General features: G+C 49.8%; 1 protein-coding gene across 2 annotated transcripts in view; it reads right to left on the bottom strand.

Annotated features, from left to right (window-relative positions):
- Window positions 1-11293, bottom strand: part of CCDC12 (coiled-coil domain containing 12) — a 54789-nt gene extending 43496 nt beyond the window's left edge. For both annotated transcript variants that reach the window (XR_004275056.1, XM_032297978.1), the window contains exon 1: window positions 11092-11293. Coding sequence is in view for 1 of the 2 variants with exons in the window: in XM_032297978.1 (XP_032153869.1) it covers window positions 11092-11187 (96 nt within the window). In the remaining variant the exon portion in view is untranslated. The remainder of the gene's footprint in view (window positions 1-11091) is intronic.
- Between the last annotated feature and the right edge of the window lie 1875 nt (window positions 11294-13168).

The raw sequence follows: 13168 nt of genomic DNA, 5'->3' as shown, positions 1-13168 counted from the left end.
TAAAAATTTAAGCCCATTTAGAAACCAAAAATAAAATCATTAAAATCTAGAGGAAACTAACTCAGTCAAGAGGACCATAAGGAAAAAGTGCTCCAAAGAGAAGACTAAGGACTCCCAAGCATACCCAAAAGACAGCTACTTGGACAATGAGAGGGAATACCCCATTCACCCCCTGCTGGCTCCTGGAGACGGAAGAAAAAAACAGGGATTCATTATCAAGGCCATACAAATTCTTTTGTTGCAAAAGCTAACAGAAAGATTAAAAACCGGTCTGAATTTCAAGATTCCTTTGCTTTCTAATTCCCTGCCCCCATCAGTGAAGGCTGGGGAGTACCAGCTACACCTTGTCATACCACAGAAGTCAACCCAAGGGGAGACTGTGGTGGAACAAGTGTGCCACCGAGCAAGAAAGAGGAACCTTGTCTTGTGGCTGTCTAGTGCCTCTTCTGCTACATGGAGTGTGCTTCTGCCACCACAGGTGAGCTACACCATGAAGGATCCCGAATAGCCACCCATCTGCCTCAATGGAAACCCTGCCCTCCAAGGGAAAGTCAGAGAGAGGCTCGCCCTTCACCCAGGCCAGGTGCTTCTCCCCAGCATCTCAGACCAAGCTGAATAGAGGTCCCATTCTCTTCCCCGTAGCTCACTGCAGAGCGCCTCCCTGCACAGCTCCAAGGGGTAGGGGTAGCACCAATTCCACCCCAGAGGAAGAGCACCCCCAAACTCAGCCAGGAGACAGTGGGCTCCCTGGGGCCCGTCTTCAGAGGACCAGGGATTGGCCCTGTGTGACTATGGAAGGTCCCTTACCTCTCCGCATTGGTGCTGTCTCAGGTGCAAGTTCAAGGGGCCCTCGCCAGGGTAAAATAAGAGTGTAGGAGAAAGAATAAATCCACACATCACACTTCCCACCTCTCAGCTCCCTCTGCACACACCATCTCACTTAACCCTTATCCTGGGAGGCAGGAGTTACTGTGGCCATCTTCCAGCTGAAGGAGAATGTGAAGAGACTTATCTATCTACACATCTAAAGGTGTACAGCATGGCAGAGCCAGGTGGACAAAGCAACCTGTCCAGAGAACAGGGAATCAGGAGAGAAACAGCCTGACTCAGAAGTAGTGGTCATATTGCAGGAGCGGCAGTGCAGCCCTCAGAGCCTATGTTCAGGGACAGAAAGGAATGGTGCCAGGGGGAGTACACATTTAGAGCAACTTGAACCTTTGCTCCCAGGTTGAAAAAAAAAAGGGGGGGGCAGGGGAAGGCTGGGAGCAGTGGCTCATGCCTACAATCCCAACACTTTGGGAGGCCAAAGCAGGGAGACCACTTGATGCCAGGAGTTTGAGACCGGCCTGGCAACATGGTAAAACCTCATCTCTACTAAAAATACAAAAATCAGTCGGGCATGGTGGCACGCACCTATAATCCCAGCTACTCAGGTGGCTGAGGCAGAAGAATCACTTGAGCACTGTACCCTAGCCTGGACAACAGGGCGGGGGTAGGGGGTAGAGAGAGAAAAAAAAAGGGGGCTAGAACGGCAATCTGAAGACCTGGGCAGTAGCAAGAAGGCTGTCAGCATCCAAACTCCAGGTGAGCTCAGAGAGCAAGGCTACAAGGACACTGCCTCAGCCTGGCGCTACCCTCCTGAGAGGCGGGGTAGATGTCCTGGCTGGGGTCCAGTGAGGCCTTCAAGCAGTGGAAAGGAGGCTCAAATCACAGGGAGACTGTGGCTAGCATGCTGCACCTCAACCCAGCTGGCCTGGACTCCACTGGCACCTTCCCCTCCCACACACACCCTTGACACAGCTGGACCAAGCTTGCCTATGACCTTGTCTTGCCAAAACCCATCCCGTCTTCATCTGGCTTCTCTCAGCCCGGCTGCCTCCACCCCGCTCCACCCAACCAAGTTTCCTTGGATTCTCCCAACTCCAGCTAAATACCTGCAGGGCAAGCCTCAGGGCACAGACTGAACTCCCAATCCTCCCTCTTAGCTGTCTAAGCTCTGTCACCAGAGGGCCTCGTCTAGCCCCAGGGCTTGACCTCCTGTATCTGTTTCCAGTCCAGACTGCTTTCGTCTCTCTTCACTTCCATGTCTAACAGTCATCTCTGGCTTAAAGTGGCCAAAGCCAGACTCTTGCTTTCCCCTTCAAAGCCACTCTCCCTGTACTTCACCATCTCGAGAACCCTGTCTGTGTGGACTGCCTCACACCTGGGCTCCTGCAGCCACCTCCTACCTCCACACAGTCAGCCAAGGGCAGGGCAGGGTATGTCTGCTTTGCTCAGGCCTCCGATGGTGCCCCTCACCCTGAGACTAAGATCTTGCCTCAGTCTAGCAGAGATGTCCAGAAAAATGCATCAGAATCACCTGGGGAACTTTAAGAATGCATGAATTTCTAGGCTGTATACCAGGACCACAATAGGTCTGAGGGAGGGCCACAGAAAAGGATTAAAAATTGTCTCTCAAGACAACCTGACGAACAGGTAGGTCTGAGAAACTCTGATTTATCCAACACCATCATTTCATACATGAACATGTTGAGGCCCTCAGAAGGAAACGCTGGCACGTTGGGAACCCCAACTCTCCCACACAGAAGATTCTCCCTCTCACTGCCTCCACAACCTTGGAGTCTGAGAGCTTAGGTAGAAAAGGTCAGTCCTTAGGAGGAACAGGCACTCACACTCCACCTTGGCTGTGGCTCTGCAAATCCATTTTCTTCTAATCTAACACTTTGCGCTAAAACTCTACCTTCAAAACATTAGGGCTAGGATGAGTAAAGCCAGGGTGCAGGAGAAGGACCTCTTTGCTTTCACTGGAACCAGGGCCAGTTCCACCCACTGTCACCCAGTGGAAAGGACTGGAGGACCACCTGGATGTCCCCACTTACAACAGGGTAAGGAAGAAAGGACAGCCATCCACGTTTATAAAAGGTCTTTGTACAAGATCTTGAGCCAGACACTTCACAGCATCTTTCTCTGTTCTCCTAGCTACTGATGAGTTCAGAAGCGGTATCCTGCTCGAGGTTCTGAGAGAGAGGCTCATCTCAAGAAAGGCTCAGATTTTTCCAGACCTGAGTTCCATAGATGTGATTAATGGAGCAGAGGTTTAAATCAGATCTGTCTCCAAAGCCTATTCTCTCCACTCCACCCCTCGGCCTCCACCTGGCAGCCTGGTTGCAGTTTACATGTGTAATGGGTGGAGGCTCCTTTCCAAGGATACTTATTCTCAAGCACCTGGGGGTGACAGGTGTCGTGTCGAGGGATAGAAGGTCTAAGGGACAATCTAGGGTCTACAACAACTCAAAGCGTGATTGAGAAACATTCTTTCAACCCAGGGTTTCCTGGTCTATCAGACAGGGAGGAAACAATACCCTGCTTCAAAGTCCTGCTTTAGGGAGGGAACATGATTCTGCCAAAATTGCCACACGAATGTTATAAGTGCCAACCTGCCAAAGGCTGTCAACACAGGAGACAGTGATCGATCGCCCTGGCTGACTTTGCAACCAGGCTGCTGGCCTGGGGATGTGGCCATGTGGAATGGGGATACAGGCAACTTCCTGAGGCATGATCAGGACATGGACAAGTCTGACTTCTCACCCAGCACACTGGGCTCTCACCTACTCCCTCTCTTTCTCCAGCAAGACTTGCCAGCCCCTCCCTCTGGTTCCCTCTTTTACCCTCCCCCAACCTAGCCAGGGACCCTCCCTAGTACCCCTAAGTCAGAGAGTACTAGTGCATGACATCTTGGCATTGCTCCCAATCTCTGCACTGTGCATTTCTTTATTTCTGTTTTTTAATCCTCCCACCTCAGCCTCCCGAATAGCTGGGACTGCAGGTGCGGGCCACCACGACAGCTACTTTTGTTTATTTTTAATAGAGACAAGATCTTGTTATGTTGCCCAGTCTGGTGCTGAACTCCTGAGCTCAAGCCATCTGCCACCTTGGCCTCCCAAAGTGTTGGGATTACAAGAATAAGTCACCACCGTGCCTGGCCTGCACTGCCCATTTCTTGAGTGTGTAAATCACAACTATATGACTCCGAATCAACAGCACTTAACTCCACAGGGTACGTACAACAGAAGGTCCCAAATCAGCATCTGCTGGAGATACTAGCCATGAAGATGGCCAACTTCCAAGCCCGCTGCCCAGCTTTGGGCTCCCAAGGCTGATCTGATCTCATCTGGGTTTCCTCCTGCCCCTTAGCTCTCAACAACTGGAGCTCAGGTAGAGACATGGTTTCTTTCTTTTCTTTTTGAGACGGAGTTTCGCTCTCATCACCCAGGCTGGAGTGCAGTAGTGCAATCTCAGCTCACTGCAACCTCCATCTCCTGGGTTCAAGCAAATCTTCTGTCTCAGCCTCCCGAGCAGGTGAGACTGCAGGTGCCTGCCACCACATCCAGCTAATTTTTTGTATTTTTAGTAGAGATGGGGTTTCGACAAGTTGGCCAGGCTGGTATCGAACTCCTAACCTCAAGTGATCCGCCCACCTCGGCCTCCCAAAGTGCTAGGATTACAGGCGTGAACCACTTCGCCCCACAGAGACATGGTTTCAGGCTGAAGGGAGCAAGTCCTCCAGAGATGCACTGTCCATTAGGTAATTAGGAGTCACGTGTGGCTGTTTAAATGTAAACTGACTAAAATTAAATGTCACAGTAGCCACATTTCTTTTTTTTGAGATAGGGTCTCACACTGTCACCCAGATGGAGTGCAGTGATGTGATCTCAGCTCACTGCAACCTCCACCACGACCAAGCTGAGGCGACCCTCTCACCTCAGTCTCCTGAGTAGCTGGAACTACAGGCGTGCAACACCACTCCAGGTCAATTTTCTGTATTTTTTGTGGAGATGGAAATTTGCCACGTTGCCCAGGCTGGCCTCAAACTCCTGGACTCAAGTGATTGCCCTTGCCTCCACCTCCCAAAATGCTGGGATTATAGCAAGCTTGTCCAACCCACAGCCCAGGACCGCTTCAAATGCAGCCCAACATAAATTCGTACACTTTCTTAAAACATTGAGTTTTCTTTTTAGCTCATCAGCTAGCATTAGTGTTAGTATATATTATGTGTGGCCCAAGACAATTCTTCTTCCAATGTGGCCCAGGGAAGCCAAAAGACTGGACACTGGATAACAAGCATGAGCCACCGTGCCTGGCCAGCAGCCACATCTGAAGGGTTTGCAAAGCCACAGGTGGCCCGTGGCTACAGTACGAGACAGTGCAGATTAGAGAACACTTGTCACTGTACCAAGTTCTACTGCACAATGCTGCTGCTCTCACCTCTAGAGCCAGGTAATGACCAGGAATTGCTAGTTGCCTGGAACCTGCAACTTGACAGTCAGACCTCAGCCCCAAGGGCTGATCAGCCAGCCAGCCAGCCAGTCTCCCTGTCTCGGAGCAGCAAGAGACAACCCAATTCAGGGCAAATGCTCAGAAAAGCTGACAGCCAAGGGGCAGATGTTTGTGCCAAGTTAATCACCTTTAGAGAGCCTCCATTTGGCTGCTGAGGAAGAAAAAGGTCAAAAGAGGACTGTGGCCTCACACTGCCCTGCTGAACAGCACTGTGAAGAGATGCCACAGAACTTCATCCACACAGCCTTGAACGGTTCACCTACCCACCCAGCCTGGAACTTCTGGATGAGCATCAGGAAATGAGGTTCAAATACAATACAGAAAAGTGTGCCCAGGCTGGCTACCATCCCTGTTGGAAATCCTGGCTCTTGCAAAACTTGGCTACCAGAGTACCCCAGTCCAGCATTTTCAGACTGTACCCCTGCCCCAGTCACTGCCAAGTGCTTGCTGTCAAACTTCCTGGGGCATCTCCACCCTCACCTCTATGCGCCTGAATGTTCTCACCTCTGAAATGCTTCCCAGGAACACTCTCCTTACCAGCTACCTTGATGCCCTTCTCCCCCTTCCCCACCCTCCATGGCTCAGCTCAAGTTCCATGCTGTCTTCCCATGAAGCTTCCCCAGGCTCTGCCTGGCTTTCCCAGAAAATGAATCCCAGCAATACTGTCCTTCCACCTGTCAACTGGGAGTGGCTTATCTACAAGATGCTGCTTCAGGCGGTGCTGTTGCTCTGTAGAATCCCCTTCCTCCAGGCGCTCTTGCATGGGCTGGAAGCCAGGAGACATTACTTCCCTTCCACAACCTTGAACATCCCAGCTCCTCTCAGCCTCTTGCCCACCTCCCCTCACTAATAAGTGGCATCAGGTGGGCTGACCAGGAAGTCTTTGTAAAACTACAGCTGCATGACTACAAGAGAGCTTTATACAGAATAATATATGGAAACACTGCAACTCCTAATCTTGCCTCTCTCCATTTGCCACAATCTCAGGACTCTGATTTGTCATAACATCACTAAATTATGAGTTTATAGTCTGGTTAGAGTAAGGAAGAAAGATAAAACCGTGAGGAAAACCAACTCCAGGCCTGAAATTCCTAAGGCCTCCAGCAAAACCATGCACACAGTAAGAACTCAATGAAGCACCTGCCACTGAGTGCTAGGAAACCAGTAAGTTGCCATCCCCACAGGGCAAACAGGCGCTCTCCACTGGCAGGTGCAGGCAGAGAAGGTGCTCAATCCAGGAGTCTGTTGTCACATCAGAAGCCTGAACTAAAAATGTGAAGCCACTTCCTCTCTGAGGGAGGAGACTCATGAGGTCTTATCTGGCCACAGCAGGCAGTCACACTTCCTCCCCAGACTCCCACTTCAAAGGTCTGGCAGAAAGGCCCACAGGCTAGAAAATCAACTCAAAGTTTAGACTCCTAACTATCTTGTCCCCAGGCATGTACCTTATTAAACAAATCACTCAAGAACTGTAGGGATTAAATATGACACCAAAAGTATATGCAACAAACTCAAAAACAGATAAATTGAACTTCATCAAAATTTTAAAACTTTTGTGCATCAAATGACACTACCCACCAGGTGCAGTAGTTCACGTCTGTAATCCTAATATTTTGGGAGGCCAAAGAGGGAGAGCTGCTTGAGGCCAGGAGTTTGAGACCAGCCTGGGAAACACAGTGAGACCCCATCTTTACAAAAAATTAATTTAAAAAAAAAGACACTACTAAGAAAGTGAAAAGATAATCCAGAAAATGGGAAAAAAATAGCACTAATCTCATCTCTAATAATGATTTAATATCCAGAATATATGAACAATGCAATGACAATTCAATAACAAGAAAAAGAACCCAATAAAAATATGGGCAAAGAAAACCTGGATGCTTATTCAAAGAAAATATATATATATACACAAATGGCAAACAAGCATAGGAAAGGATGTTCAACATCACTCATCATTAGGGAAATGCAAATCAAAACCACAATGGGATACCACTTCACACCCATTAGAATGGCTATAATTAAAAACAAAAACCAAAAAAGAAGATGGCTGGACTTTGGTGGCTCACACCTGTAATCCTAGCACTTTGGGAGTCCATGGCAGGAGGATCACTTGAACCCAGGGGTTCAAGACCAGCCTGGAGCAACACAGTGAGACCCCTGTCTATTTTTTTTTTTAAAAGAAAATAACAAGTGTTGGGGAGGATGTGGAAAAACTGGAAGCCTTGCACACTGCTGCTGGGAATGTGACAACCGGAAGCCTTGCACACTGCTGCTGGGTAAAGCCACTGCTGAAGACAGTATGGTGTTTCCTCAAATAGCTAAACATAGAATTATGATATCACCCAGCTGTTTTCCCTACACATAGTTACATTCCTCTCCCCGCTATATAAACTCCCCAGTTTTAGTTTGACGGAAAGACAGATTTGAGACTGATCTCCCTTCTCCTCACCTGACATCACTCAAATGTAATTTAAAAAGGTAGGGGGGGCGAGGAGTGGTGGTTCACACCTGTATTCCCAGCACTTTGGGAGGCCAAGGTGGGTGGATCACCTGAGGTCAGGAGTTGGAGACCAGCCTGACCAATGTGGTGAAACCCCACCTCTACTAAAATACAAAATTTAGCAGCTGGGCGCAGTGGCTCATGCCTGTCAATCCCAGCACTTTGGGAAGCCGAGGCGAGGAGATCACCTGATGTCAGGAATTCAAGACTAGCCTGGATAACATGGTAAAACCTGGTCTCTGCTAACAATGCAAAAATTAGTTGAGCATGGTGGCATGCATCTGTAACCCCAGCTACTGAGGAGGCTGAGGCAGGAGAATCACTTGAACCTGGGAAATGGAGGTTACAGTGAGCCAAGATTGTGCCACTGCACTCCAGCCTGGCCAACAAGAGCAAAACTCTGTTTCAAAAAAAAAAAAAAAGTTGGACGTGGGAGGTCGAGGCAGGTGGATCACCTGAGGTCTGGAGTTCGAGACCAGGCTGGCCAACCTGGTGAAACCCCGTCTTTACTAAAAATACAAAAAAACTAGCTGGGTGGGTGGCAGGCTCCTGTAATCCCAGCTACTCGGAGATGGAGGTTGCAGTAAGCCAAGATTGTGCCATTGCATTCCAGCCTGGGCGACATAGCGAGACTGTCTCAAAAAAAAAAAAAAAAAAAAAAAAAAAAGAATTACCATATAATCCAGTAATTCCACTTCTGGCTATATACCCAAAAGAATTCAAAGCAGACACTCAAACAGGTATCTGTACACCCCTGTTTATAGCAGCATTATTCACAACAGGCAAAATGTAGAAGCAACTCAACTAAACAAAACATGGTATATACAATGGAATATTAACCCTTAAAAAGGACTGAGATTCTGACACATGACACAGCATGGATGAAGTGTGTGAAGACATGCTAAGTGAAATACACCAGTCACAGAAGGACAAATACTGTATGATCTGATTATATGAGGTATCTAGAGTAGTCAAATTCAGAGACAGGCAGTAAAACAGTCATGGCCAGGGGCTGGGGAAAGGGGGAATGGAGAGTTATTGTTTAATGGGTACAGAGTTTGGGATGATGAAAATGTTCTGGAAATAGATTGTGGTGATGGTTACAGACACAGAGAATGTACTTAATGCCACTAAATTATACATTTAAAATGGTTAAAATAGTAAATTGTATGTTTATTTTCCCACAATTTTAAAACACAGAAAAAAATAACAATCAGGCCATATTTCCAGTCCACCGAGAATCTGGTTTTAAAGGCCTGTTCTCCTGATGATCTGGCACATTCTTCCCATGGCAATGGGCTCCATGGATGCTATTTTGTCCTTTGCATTGCAACCTCAAATCCAGCCCCAATAACCTGAGCCCTAAATCCAAGCAAACAGCTCAGATGGACTAGCCATTGTTTGAAAGGCTGAGGCTTGAGCTTCTCTGGGACAGGCAATTTAGGGGATAACTGTCTGATATGTTCAACAGGCGGCCAACAAAAGCAGAAGCCACTCTAGCCAGCTTTCACTCTCTATTACTTCCCTTTTCACTTTCATACAGGACACCAGACTGCCATGCAGTAAGGAAAACAGGGGTCAGGCTGCCCAGCCTGCTTTAAGTTGGAAAGTGGGAAGTGCCCCCCCATCTCTGACAGGTCTATAAATTTAACATTCTTTGTACTTCATACACTGAAGGACACAGTTTTCACGCATCCAACAACAGAACCAACAACTTCGGCCCTCTGTGGTCTCTAGAGCCCTTTCACACAGATTATCCCATTAGATCTCACAATAACAGTGAGAATGAATGTGTAGGGACTGTCATTCCCCACTGGAGACATGAATAAACCCAGGCTCAGGGAAATGAAGCAGTGTGTCCCAAGTCCAAGTAAAAAAGCAATTTACAGTTTGCACACAGGTAAGTCATCTTCAGAATTCTTCTTCCTCTCCATGACATTGGGAAGATGAACAGAGTAGAAATGGAACTTTGCATTTGGTGTTAAACCAGAGCAAGGAAAAATGCTTCCGAATATGGTAACTAATAGGCTAGTAGTCCCATCCCCAAAAAAAGAACTACACTAAGGCTCTCCTCTTCCCCACCCCCACCCCTGCCTTTTTTCTTTTCTTTTTTTTTTTTTTGAGACCAAGTCTCACCCTGTCACCTAGGCTGGAGTGCACTGGAACGATCTTGGCTCACTGTAACCTCTGCCTCCTGTTCGAGCCATTCTCCTGCCTCAACCTCTCAAGTAGCTGGGATTACAGGTGCCTGCCACCACACCTGGCTAATTTTTGTATCTGGAGTAGGGACAGGGTTTCCCCATGTTGACCAGGCTGGTCTGGAACTCCTGACCTCAAATGATCCACTCGCCTCGGCCTCCCAAAGCGCTGGGATTACAGGTGTGAGCCACCTCGCCCGGCCCTCGTTCCCAATTTCTAAGGCCCTCCCTACTTAGAAATAGACCTTTCTTTAAGTTTTGTTTTGTTTTGTTTTTGAGACGGAGTTGCTCTGTCGTCCAGGCTAGAGTGAAGTGGCGCGATCTCGACTCACTACACCCCTGCCTCCTGGGCTGAAGCGATTCTCCTGCCATAGCCTTCCCAGAAGCTGGGATTACAGGCGTGCACCACCACACCCAGCTAATTTTTGTATTTTTAGTAGAGACGGGGTTTGGCCATGTTGCCCAGGCTGGTCTGGAACTACTAACCTCAAGTGATCCGCCAGCCTCGGCCTCCCAAAGTACTGGGATTACAGGCATGAGCCACTGCGCCCGGCCTCTTTTCGATTTTTGCACACAACGATTCCTGCTGTGTATCCACTGCTGTCATTTGCTGTCCTGTCCAAGGCGTGCTGCCGGACAGAGGAGTCTGTCAGACTCAGAATCGAACGTGGGGGTTAAAGGCCAACTTGGCCATAAACGGAACAAATCACGCCTAACCCAACAAGCTTCTAAATGTACAAGCGGCCCTGGACACCTACACGAGCAACACTCGGGAAGCAGGAGTCAGTGGACTGCGGGTCGCTGACCACTGCCTTACCCACCACAGCGCATGCGCGACTACCGCACCAGCAACAGAGGAGTACCACGCCCACCAGCCCGACTTCGTGGGCGGACGCCGTCTTCTCGCGCATGCGTAAGCGCCTGCGCATGCGTAAGCGCCTGCGCATGCGCGCCTTCGGCAGCTGTCTTTCCCTATTAGGCCCTGCTCTTCTCAAACCCGACCCGGATCCCGAATTCTGGCCGCCTCAACTACGACCTTCACTCCGCATTTCTCACCTTGCGCCCGGTTTTCTCCCGTAGGGCCTTCAGCCGTTCCTTTCGCCGCAGTGCCTCTTCCTCTAGCCGGCCCACACCGGCCACAGTCGGCTCCATCTTGCCTGCGGACGCCCCCCCTTTTCTCCCGTCTTGCAACGCGCAGGCCTAAAGCGAGTGGATAAATGTCTCGCGGCCAATCCAAGGACGAGAATGAAAGAATGAGAGGTCCTGGAAGCCAATCAATGCTGGGTTGTTATGGGAGAGCCCTCCCCGCCCCGCCCCGCCCTTATCCTTCCGGGCAACTTGCCTAGTGGGTAGGGAGCCAGCAAAAAAAAAAAAAAAAAAAAAAAAAAAAGGCTAAGGGCGGATTTATCCAACACTGATCAGTGAAAGAGCAGCAGGTGGAATCAGACCTGAGAGAAGGAGAAAAGAGTGCGTCGATCGATTCGGTTTTGCCTATGCACCAACCACAGCTCACTCCATGCTGGCCTCTTGGAATGCCCTGACCCAACCACGCTTGTCCACTTGACCTGATCCTTCAAGGCTCTAATGCCTTCAAGAAGCCTTCCCTGACCCTCCACTCCGATCCCACCTTAATATGAGGTATGCCTCACACCTCTACAGCTGTCCGTGGCCCCCCGGACTCCTGACAAATGCCCCTAAGCCCCTCTGTGACCACCCTCAGCTCAGACAAAGCCTGTATAGTGAGGGACCTGGTTGGATGGCTGTTTCCCTCTGGACTCGGATATGATCCCCTCTCACTCCCATCCCCTCCTGGAGCAGCAAAGTCCTCAGGGTCAAGTTACCTTCCCCAGCGAAGAGCAAACCCCAACCCGGGTCCAGTGGGCCTCAAGGACTGACCCCATCCCCCAGCTTAGAAAGAGTTGGTTTGGCCTCGATTGCAAGTCGCCACAAGATTCATGGCTCCCTGGCAGAAGCTGCCAGAGTCTTCTTTCCTGCATTAACCAGAGTGTCCTGATAACAGAGAGACCACTTAGGCTGAATTCAAGATATTCTTTCAGTATGTGAGAGTCCCCAAGGCCACACCCCCTCACTTGGGAATAGGAGACCATGCTTCCACCTGCCCCCCTCCACTGCCAGGCGATAACTAGCTTCTGAGTAAGGCAGTTCCCTCCCTGAGGCCTCCCTTCCCAGGTTGGCTGCAGGTGGGCATCCACTCTTCCCCTTCCAACTCTCTTCAGAGGCTTATGGGCCACAGGCCACAGGTCTAGCCCTCTCTTCACTGACCCTCTTGTCCTCACTCACCCGAGTCTGTCTAAACCTTCTTCCCTGTAATGGATGGGTTGCTCTGCCAAGGCCTGGCATGCAGGTTGGAGGTGCTCAGGAAACCTCAGCTCAGAGCTATGATTGGACAGAGCAGGAGAAAAGGCCAGACTGGAGGTGTGGCCCAAGAAACTAGGAAAGCAAAATGGGACAGGGTCTGTGTTCTCTTGACCACCCGAGGTTTAGGAGTCTCCAGACTGGTCAACTCCTGGAACTAGTAGCACCTCTCTGGGTCCAGCAAACTTCTCCCCAGTCCCAACAAAGAGCCTGATCCCTACCCAACACCAGGGGGTCCCTCGCCTCATAATCTGGACATAGGGAAAGGCGCACGGGTGATGGTGGCAGGGACCCAACAAAGAGTCAATCAAGCCTGGGTCCCTGTCCCTGCTGCCCTTGGCTGCCCATGTGGTCCTCATTTGGCCAAAGCCTCAGTTTCTCCATCTGTAAAACAGAACCATGAGGCACCCATCTCCTGAGGTTAAAGAAAGAAAATATGTGAAGCAAGTTCTGGGCCCTGGAGTTGTGGAGTGGGAAAGCCCCTCCATTGGAGCGTTTCGGAAGGCTTCCTGGAGGAGGGAGGGGGACCCGTGGGAACGGTCTAAGCTTCTCTGGGATCTGGGAGGGCACCGCTGCTCTGAAGGTATTTCAGGCTAGTCCTGCTGCTCTCTGACTTCGCGCCGTCATACTCAACAAACAGCTAGAGCTCAAAAGTTGCGTTTCAGTCTTCCCATAAAGCGACAGAGGAGCACCGGACACTTGATAAGCGCCACTGGGGTTGCATGGTGGTGGTAGTCATTATTACTTGTTGAAGGAC

Source organism: Sapajus apella, unplaced genomic scaffold (assembly GCF_009761245.1).
Source record: "Sapajus apella isolate SASKATOON/1434 unplaced genomic scaffold, GSC_monkey_1.0 scaffold38, whole genome shotgun sequence".
Taxonomy (NCBI): Eukaryota; Metazoa; Chordata; class Mammalia; order Primates; family Cebidae; genus Sapajus; species Sapajus apella.
Note: the sequence above shows the minus strand (reverse complement) of the source record. Positions and strands in the feature narration are given on the sequence as shown.